A 10,701-nucleotide genomic window follows, 5' to 3' on the forward strand; every position below is an offset into this window, starting at 1 on the left:
GCCAGAGGCTGGTATAGCAGTGGGGTAAGATGGGGTAGTAGGCCAGTGTATCAGTGGGGTAAGTTGGGATAGCAGGAAAATATTTTTTTGCCCACCTATGTTTTCATTGCGTCTTTTTGATGGTGCAAAGGGGGGGGGGGGGATTTACAAGACTCTACAGCTCATGCAACATGATCTACAATCTAATAGACCGGGGATATGCAATTAGCGGACCTCCAGCTATTGCAGAACTACAATTCCCATGATGCATAGCAAAACTGACAGCCACAAGCATGACACCCAGAGGCATGATGGGACTTGTAGTTTTGAAACAGCTGGAAGTCCGCCAATTGCATATCCCTGTAATAGACTATCATTCAACTGCAGCACATGGGACTCCCAGTTACATAGATCACCAGGTATTATATATTGGAATACACTATATATCGAGCTAGTCTCATACACCAGTGTTTAATTGTACAAAGCTTGAGCTTTCTAAGTTAGGCTGGGTTCACACTACGGTTTTCCCGTCCGTCAGCCGCATACGATTTATATGAAAAACCGTATGCGGCTGAAACGGACGGGAACGTATGGAACCGCACATATGTGCGTTTTCCATTGACATTAATGTTAAAGGAAAACGTATGCGTTTGCCATACGGTTTTAAAAACGGCCGCAAAACTGTGGTTGAACACGGTTTTGCGTACGTTTAAAAAACGTTTTGCCAGCAAATCGTACGCACCCGGATGCATCTGAGTGCATATGATTTGCAATGCATTGTCTATCTATACGTTTTCCCGTCCGGGCCCGTACGTTTTCAATACTGAAATCGTATGCGGCTGACGGACGGGAAAACCGTAGTGTGAACCCAGCCTAATATTACTTCCTTGGGTCTCTTTCAGCCATGAGATCTTCACGCCTAGTTTTATACAACTACCATAAACCTCACAGGGGGTCTTCCTTCATTGTTGGGTTACCAGACCCTCCAAGAAAACCCCTTCCATAGGGTACAGAGCCCTCCCGAAACTGCTCTCCAGCTTTCTGATTGGGTCATATTGGAGGGTATGGATTGCCTTGAACACTGAGCTTTCACCTACTTACCCAGTGCTAGCCCTCTCCTATGGTGGCCATAGGGAGATTTTCTGCTTTGCCAACCACCCTTAGGGCATAATACAGAGGAGAAAGAGCAAATCTTTCTCCTAAAGGTCCCAAAAGGTCAGTGCCTACAACCAAAATAATTTATTTTACCAGGGAGGTTCCTTGGTACTGGTTGGGCATGTCAATTAGGTGAAAGGTACAGAAACTGAAATACCATTGAAGGACAACTAATGTCACAGAGATAGGGCTACATGGACATAGATATGGAGATCGGCCAGGCTGATAACCCAGACGTACGACGATTATGAGCTGGGCAGGTCTGGCATGACATCTGCTGAAAATAAACCCTCATACACGGGCAGATTAAAAGAGATCCACAGTGCAGGAGATAAGTAGGCTGCCATTGAGCTTAGTCACCTGGCAGTTATGCCGACCATCACGCTTCAATGGTTGAGTCACTGACCTGAAACAAGTAAGTAGATTTTTTATTCCTTACATATGAGGAATTTTGACTTCACTTGCCGCATGCTTGTTCCAGGTCATCAGAAAGTATATAATGAAAGTGATTTGATGCCAGGAGTCAAAATTCTCATAGCTTGAGCAAGAAAAAAGCCATGGAACCCCCATGCAAGCTAACTGGGTGGATAAAGGAATCTCCACTGTCGGCTATTGTATTCTGGCATCCGCAGCACCCATGGCGGTCTGAATACACATCAGATAAGACAGTCATCCTTTGACCATTTTCCATCTGGCTCAGTCAATTTTTGTAGTGCTTGCAGGAGCCCCAATGGCTAAATTTAGCAGCAATCAGCCAACATTCAAGCCATGTATAGAGACCTCAATGGGGTTGTAAAGGTTTTTTTTTTTTTAATACTAAAACACACGTCATACTTGCCTCCACTATGCAGTTCGTTTTACACAGAGTGGCCCCAATCCTCGTCTTCTGGGGTCCCACGGTGGCTCCTGCAGCTCCTCCCTGCAAGAGCTTGCCCCCTCTGGGAAGCTCTCTCCTGAGGGGGTTAGCTTGTGGGTGCACTCCCGTGCCATACAATCAGTGTCTATAACCGCCGAGTGCATGACCCTGCCCTGCCACACGCGTCATTAGATTTGATTGACAGCAGCAGGAGCCAATGGCTGCGCTGCTATCAATCTATATAATGAAGAGCCGACAAGACCAGGGGGAAGCAACGCGGGATTGTGCCCACGGAGATTTGGGGCTCAGGCAAGTAAAACGGGGGGGCTCATGACCGCAAGGTGTTTTTTCCTTAATGCATAAGATGCACTAAGGTAAAAAATAAAAAAATAAAGGTTTACAACCATTTTAAGCCCCTGGTTACACAATCATTTTCTATGCGTGGTAGCGTGCAGTAAAAACGCAGACATAATTGGGGGAGATTTACTAAAACCAGTGCAGCTGTGCATAGTAACCAATCAGCTTCCAGGTTTTATTGCCAAAGCTTAATTGAACAAGCTGAAGCTAGAAGCTGATTGGTTACTAGGCACAGCTGCACCTGTTTTAATACATCTCCCCCCAATGTGAACAAGCCCTAAAGGGCCGTACACCCGATCCAAAAAGCAGATAGATTGGCCAACTTGTTTCCCCCCTTGCTGGTCGCAAGTGGAAATGAAATGGGTTACCAAAAACTCTCGTATGACAGAATATAAGTTTGGAAGGGATGTCATCTCGTACAATTTTTTTAGTTTAAGCTTGTCCCATCGGATGAACCGTCATGAGTGGCTCTCGAAAGCTGGAATTCCGTGGAATTTTGTGTGAAGGGCGTTGGCTGTGAACTTGTTCTGCATACAGATGGCAAAACTTTCTCAGCCAACAAACACAAAACTACATGTTTTTCTGCCCTTTAGCACCACCCTTTGGGAAACTTCTGCTATTGTTGTCTTATGGTTAGCATGTGTGGAAAATTGTATGGTTTATGGTCAGCTTAAAGACCCGTACACACGATCGGATATTCTGACAACAATCATCTGTATGCGCCTCCTTAGCAGAAGTTGCCCAGAGGGTGGCGCTAAAGAGCTGAAAAACCATTTAGTTTTTGTGAATATTGGCACAAAAAGGTCCTATGAGGTCACACCAAACACTTTCAATTTAGATGCAATCAGGCAGGACCTTGTACTACATAGTTGAAGGTAAATCTAATGAAGATTAAGAAAATTGTATGGTTTATGGCCAGCTTAAGAGTTTGTTTGTATGCAATCAGGCAGGCCCTTGCACTATGTAGTTGAAGGTAAATCTAAAAGGAAATTGAAGAAAATTGTATGGTGTATGGCCAGCTTAAGAGTTTTAATTTGTATGCAATCAGGCAGGCCCTTGCACTACATGGCTTGGTAAATCTGCAGAAAATCTAATAGTGTGTATGGGGGGGCCTTTAGGATGGCCATTAGGGTGACCACATTTCCAAACTGCCATTCAGGGACACCCCCCCCCCCCCCCCTTTCTTATTTTTCACTGGTTCATCCTGGGACCTGTAGTTCTTCACTGGTTGGGGGTCCACATCTTCAGCTCTGAGGGGTTCATGGTGGGACCTGTAGTCCTTCACTTTTGGGGGGTCACACCCCCCCCAAAAGTGAAGGACTAAAAGTCCAAGCATGAACTAATATCTAAAGATGTGCCCCCCCCCCCCCAATTTGAAGGACTACAACACCCAGCATGAACCCCTGAGATCTAAGGGTGTGACCCCATAGATTTCACAGGTTCATGCTGGGACCTGTAGTTCTTCACTAGTTGGGGTGGTGTCACATCTTAAGTTCTGAGGGGGTTCATGCTGGGACTTGTGTCGGGTTCATGTCGGGGACACTGTATTGTCCCAGAGTGAAGGTGCCCGGGACAGACCTGCAGAATCCGGGACATGTGGTAGGGTGACCACGTGTCCTGGATTGCCCGGGACAGTCCCACATTCTGCAGGTCTGTCCCGGGCACCTTCACACTGGGACAATACAGCGTCCCCGAATGAAACTGACACAGATCCCAGCATGAACCCATCAGAGCTTAAGATTTGACCCCCCCTGCCCCCCAAATAGTGAAGATGAGATCTGTGAAATCTATGGGATCACACTCTAGATCTCACAGGTTCATGCTGGAAGTTTCAAATTTGGGGGGGTCACACCCTTATATCTCAGGGGTTCATACTGGGACAGATAGTCCATTACTTTAGGGGGGGGTGACCTCCCCAAAGTTAAGGACTACAGGTCCCAACATGACTTATATGACTTTTTTCCTTATAGATCCCAACATGACCCTCCCCCACCCAGAGCTGAAGATGTGAGACCTCCCTGCCCCCCCAATTAGTGAAGAACTACAGGTCCTATGAAATCACACCCTTAGATCTCAGGGGGTTCATGCTGGGTGTTTTAGTCCTTCAAATTTGGGGGGGGGGGTCACACCTTTAGATATTATGTGACCCCCAAAAGTGAAGGACTACAGGTCCCACCATGAACCCCCTCAGAGCTGAAGATTTGCCCCCCCCCCCCCCAACCAGTGAAGAACTACAGGTGTCCCAAGATGAACCAGTGAAATCTATGGGGTCACCAAAAAAAGAAAAAATAGGCACCCCCTTCCTTTTTTTTTTTTTTTTTTTTTGGAAGGGGGTGGGGGGGGGGGGGTGTCCCTGAATAGCAGTTTGGAAATGTGGTCACCCTAATGGCCATACATGAACAATTTTCCCTTTAGATTTATTAAAAACCCCATATAATATAGGGAGGTCAAAACTAAAGACTTTTCTATTGTAGCCAATCAGGCAGGTCCTTGCACTATATGGTTTTGGTAAATCTGAAGACAAATCTATAGTAGCCAATCAGGCAGGTCCTTACACTACATAAGTTAAGGCAAAATCTAAAAAGGGAAATCGTACAATAAAATTGAACCTTAGAAAAGGTCCTAGAAACCTCACAGATGGGTGAGGTCCTGCGATTTATCAATAGGCAGCATTATAATAAATGGCTTTTCTTATGAATGGTCGGGCTTTGTGTCCATTACTGAGCAGCACAAAAGGCTCAATTCACAACGCTAACACACAAGGATAAAGATCCATTAAAAAAAAAAAGTGACGGTTATTTTCAGCCAATGAGATTTACAAATCACAGTGAATTAGCTGAATCTATATCCTTGTAATAAATCTTTATAAATTAGAATTTAATAAATGGAATATTTAATAAAGAGGACTCACCAGGAAGATGAGGCTGATGAAGATAAGGCAGGCCTTGGAAGTGCAGGATCCGATCCCCATTGTTGCGTCTCTTTCTCAGGCTCCTCCAGGCAATGCTTCTGCTTCCACCTCTCTATTCAGCTGGAATAATAAGCGGCACACATCACATGTTATAAGCCTTCCCCGCAGTCACATGACTCCCTCCTCATAGGTGATACACAAAGCCCTGACATCATTTCCTCATAGCGATGTCGTGCACGGCTCCTCACTGATAACAACCACTGATACACATTACACTTTCATATAAAAAGACAAATGAAATTATAACTAAAGGCATTTGTTTCTAGTTCTGAATAGAATGGAGAGGGATTAGAACACCTGTCAGGTTTTTATTGCTGTCTGTGTCCCCGCTAGGGAGATTAACCCTCCCTGTTTGTCCTGTTTACCGCCACAAATTTCAAATTTTGGGTTGTCACCCAGTGGCGTCACTAGGGTTGGTGTCACCCGGTGCGATAAAACATGTTGTCACCCCCCCTCTGTCTAGGCTGCCCAGCACCAAGCATGCAGCGCACGGGCACGGGGCGCACCCCAAACCAGCCCCTGTAAATGATAGTATAGGGCAGTATAGTGGCAGGTTAGGGTAGTATAGAGTGGTATAGTGGCAGGTTGGTGTAGTGGGGTGGTATAGGACAGGTTAAGGTGGTATAGGGCATGTTGGGGTGATATAGGGTAGTTTGGGGTGGTATAGGGCAAGTTAGGGTGGTACAGGGCAGGTTGGGGTGGTATAGTGCAAGTTAGGGTGGCATAGGGCAAGTTGGGATGGCATGGGAAAGGTTGGGGTGGTACAGGGCAAGTTAGGGTGGCATTGGGCAAGTTGGGGTGGCATGGGAAAGTTTGGGGTGGTACAGGGCAGGCTGGGGTGGTACAGGGCAGGCTGTGGTGGCACAGGGCAGGCTGGGGCGGTATAGGGCTGTTTGGGGTGGTAGAGGGCAGGCTGGGGTGGTACAGGGCAGGCTGTGGTGGCACAGGGCAGGCTGGGTGGTACAGGGCAGGCTGGGGTGGTACAGGGCTTGTTAGGGGGGTACAGGGCAGGCTGGGGTGATATAGGGCTGTTTGGGGTGGTAGAGGGCAGGCTGGGGTGGTACAGGGCAGGCTGGGTGATAAAGGGCAGGCTGGGGTGGTACAGGGCAGGCTGGGGTGGCACAGAGCAGGCTGGGGTGGTACAGGGCAGGCTGGGATTGCACAGGGCAGGCTGGGCATGTCAGCTAAAAAAAAAAAAAAAAAAAGGGATGGTGTCACCCCTCTAGCGGGTGTCACCCGGTGTGGACCGCACCCCCCGCGCAATGCCTCTGTTGTCACCAGCACATGAAATCTTCCTGTAGGGACACAAGGTGATTCCCTCACTTTGGAGGGATTTCCTCTCACTTCCTGTGTTGGCTTTTGGACAGGAAGTGAAAAGATATCCACCCAATGGGGACACAGGTGGCAAAGAAAAAAAAACTGTCAGGGTTATAACACTTGCTTCATCCAAAATGAAAAAATAAAAAAAAAAAAAAAAACGTTTTGCCTTTAGTTCTACTTTAACACCTGAAACCAGTTTTGCAACTTTTTTTGTTCTCAAAGGAATAGTAGCTGCATATTTCTTGTTATTGCCATGACCAAAGAACAATGCAAAATAGATTCTCTTACTTCTGGCGATCGCAGCGATACCACATATGTGTATATTGTTTGTTGCTTGGGGACCCTGATGTAAGGGGAAGCTCTGATGGGGACCCTGATGTAAGGGGAAGCTCTGATGGGGACCCTGATGTAAGGGGAAGCTCTGATGGGAACCCTGATGTAAGAGGAAGCTCTGATGGGAACCCTGATGCAAGGGGAAGCTCTGATGGGAACCCTGATGTAAGGGGAAGCTCTGATGGGAACCCTGACGTAAGAGGAAGCTCTGATGGGGACCCTGGTGTAAGGGGAAGCTCTGATGGGGACCCTGATGTAAGGGGAAGCTCTGATGGGGACCCTGATGTAAGGGGAAGCTCTGATGGGGACCCTGGTGTAAGGTGAATCTCTGATGGGGACCCTGATGTAAGAGGAAGCTCTGATCGGGACCCTGATGTAAGAGGAAGCTCTGATGGAAACCCTGGTGTAAGGGGAAGCTCTGATGGGGACCCTGATGTAAGGGGAAGCTCTGATGGGGACCCTGGTGTAAGGGGAAGCTCTGATGGGGACCTTAATGTAAGGGGAAGCTCTGATGGGGACCCTGATGTAAGAGGAAGCTCTGATGGGGACCCTGGTGTAAGGGGAAGCTCTGATGGGGACCTTAATGTAAGGGGAAGCTCTGATGGGGACCCTGATGTAAGGGGAAGCTCTGATGGGGACCCTGATGTAAGGGGAAGCTCTGATGGGTGCTCTGATGTAAGAGGAAGCTCTGATGGGGACCCTGGTGTAAGGGGAATCTCTGATGGGGACCTTGATGTAAGGGGAAGCTCTGATTGGGACCCTGATGTAAGGGGAAGCTCTGATGGGGACCCTGATGTAAGGGGAAGCTCTGATGGGGACCCTGATGTAAGAGGAAGCTCTGATGGGGACCCTGGTGTAAGGGGAAGCTCTGATGGGGACCCTGATGCAAGGGGAATCTCTGATGGGTGCTCTGATGTAAGAGGAAGCTCTGATGGGGACCCTGGTGTAAGGGGAAGCTCTGATGGGGACCTTAATGTAAGGGGAAGCTCTGATGGGGACCCTGATGTAAGGGGAAGCTCTGATGGGGACCCTGATGTAAGGGGAAGCTCTGATGGGTGCTCTGATGTAAAGGGAAGCTCTGATGGGGACCCTGGTGTAAGGGGAATCTCTGATGGGGACCTTGATGTAAGGGGAAGCTCTGATTGGGACCCTGATGTAAGGGGAAGCTCTGATGGGGACCCTGATGTAAGGGGAAGCTCTGATGGGGACTCGGATGTAGGGGGAAGCTCTGATGGGGACCCAGATGTAAGGGGAAGCTCTGATGGGGACCCTGATGTAAGCGGAAGCTCTGATGGGGACCCTGATGTAAGGGGAAACTCTGATGGGTGCCCTCGTGTAAGGTGAAGCTCTGATGGGGACCCTGGTGTAAGAGGAAGCTCTGATGGGGACCCTGAAGTAAGGTGAAGCTCTGATGGGTGCCCTCATGTAAGGGGAAGCTCTGATGAGTGCCCTCTTGTAAGGTGAAGCTCTGATGGGGACCCTGGTGTAAGGGGAAGCTCTGATGGGGACCCTGAAGTAAGGTGAAGCTCTGATGGGTGCCCTCATGTAAGGGGAAGCTCTGATGAGTGCCCTCTTGTAAGGTGAAGCTCTGATGGGGACCCTGGTGTAAGGGGAAGCTCTGATGGGGACCCTGATGTAAGGGGAAGCTCTGATGGGGACCCTGATGTAAGGGGAAGCTCTGATGGGGACCCTGATGTAAGGGGAAGCTCTGATGCGGACCCTGAAGTAAGATGAAGCTCCGATGGGTGCCCTCATGTAAGGGGAAGCTCTGATGAGTGCCCTCTTGTAAGGTGAAGCTCTGATGGGGACCCCGATGTAAGGGGAAGCTCTGATGGGTTCCCTGATGTAAGGGGAAGCTCTGATGGGGACCCTGATGTAAGGGGAAGCTCTGATGGGTGCTCTGATGTAAGAGGGCTCTGATGGGGCCCTGATGTAAGGGGAAGCTCTGAAGGGGACCCTGATGTAAGGGGAATCTCTGATGGGGTCCTGATATAAGGGGAAGCTCTGATGGGTGCCCTGATGTAAGGAAAAGCTCTGATGGGTGCCCTGATGTAAGGAAAAGCTCTGATGGGGACCCTGATGTAAGGGGAAGCTCTGAGGCCTTGTACACACGATCAGTCCAAACTGATGAAAACGGACTGATGGTTTGATGGTCTGATGTGCCTACACACCATCGGTTCAAAAACCGATTGAGTCCAACGCGGTGACGTAAAACACAACGACGTGCTGAAAAAAACGAAGTTCAATGCTTCCAAGCATGCGTCGACTTGATTCTGAGCATGCGTGGGTTTTGAACCGATGCTTTTGCGTACTAACCATCGGTTTTGACCGATCGGTTATCAGTCCATCAGTTCAATTTTAAAGCAAGTTCTACATTTTTGGACCGAAGGACAACGGACTGATGGGGCTCACACACGGTCGGTTTGGACCGATGAAACTGAACTTCAATCCGTTTTCATCAGTTTGGACTGATCGTGTGTACAAGGCCTGATGGGTGCCCTGATGTGATGGGAAGCTCTGAAGGGGACCCTGATGTAAAGGGAAGCTCTGATGGGGACCCTGATGTGAAGGGAAGCTCTGATGGGGGACCCTGATGTAAGGTGAAGCTCTGAAGGGGACCCTGATGTGAAGGGAAGCTCTGATGGGGGACCCTGATGTAAGGGGAAGCTCTGATGGGGACCCTGATGTAAGGGGAAGCTCTGATGGGGGACCCTGATGTAAGGGGAAGCTCTGATGGGGACCCCGATGTAAGGGGAAGCTCTGATGGGGGACCCTGATGTAAGGGGAAGCTCTGATGGGGACCCCGATGTAAAGGGAAGCTCTGATGGGGGACCCTGATGTAAGGTGAAGCTCTGAAGGGGACCCTGATGTGAAGGGAAGCTCTGATGGGGGACCCTGATGTAAGGGGAAGCTCTGATGGGGACCCTGATGTAAGGGGAAGCTCTGATGGGGGACCCTGATGTAAGGGGAAGCTCTGATGGGGACCCCGATGTAAGGGGAAGCTCTAAACGAGACCCTGATGTAAGGGGAATCTCTGATGGGTTCCCTGATGTAAGGGGAAGCTCTAAAGGGGACCCTGATGTAAGGGGAAGCTCTGATGGGTGCCCTTGTGTAAGGGGAAGCTCTGATGGGTGCCCTGATGTAAGGGGAAGCTCTGATGGGTGCCCTGATGTAAGGTGAAGCTCTGATCGGACCCTGATGTAAGGTAAAGCTCTGATGGGTGCCCTGATGTAAGGGGAAGCTCTGATGGGTGCCCTGATGTAAGGTGACGCTCTGATCGGGACCCTGATGTAAGGGGAAGCTCTGATGGGGACCCTGATATAAGAGGAAGCTCTGATGGGGACCCTGGTGTAAGGGGAAGCTCTGATGGATGCCCTGAAGTAAGGTGAAGCTCTGATGGGGATCCTGATGTAAGGGGAAGCTCTGATGGGGGACCCTGATGTAAGGGGAAGCTCTGATGGGGGACCCTGATGTAAGGGGAAGCTCTGATGGGGGACCCTGATGTAAGGGGAAGCTCTGACGGGGACCCTGATTTAAGAGGAAGCTCTGATGGGAACCCTGGTGTAAGGGGAAGCTCTGATGGGGACCCTGATGTAAGGGGAAGCTCTGATGGGAACCCTGGTGTAAGGGGAAGCTCTGATGGGGACCCTGATGTAAGGGGAAGCTCTGATGGGGACCCTGGTGTAAGGGGAAGCTCTGATGTGGACCCTGATGTAAGGGGAAGCTCTGA

At 49.4% G+C, this 10,701-nt stretch overlaps 1 protein-coding gene across 1 annotated transcript in view; it reads right to left on the bottom strand.

Annotated features, from left to right (window-relative positions):
- Window positions 1–5,399, bottom strand: part of LOC120926685 (tetraspanin-36-like) — a 30,825-nt gene extending 25,426 nt beyond the window's left edge. Inside the window, exon 1 of the mRNA XM_040336831.1 lies at window positions 5,259–5,399. Coding sequence (XP_040192765.1) covers window positions 5,259–5,318 — 60 coding nt within the window. The 5' untranslated portion in view covers window positions 5,319–5,399. The remainder of the gene's footprint in view (window positions 1–5,258) is intronic.
- Window positions 5,400–10,701: the final 5,302 nt, after the last annotated feature.

Source organism: Rana temporaria, chromosome 1, assembly GCF_905171775.1.
Source record: "Rana temporaria chromosome 1, aRanTem1.1, whole genome shotgun sequence".
NCBI lineage: Eukaryota > Metazoa > Chordata > Amphibia > Anura > Ranidae > Rana > Rana temporaria.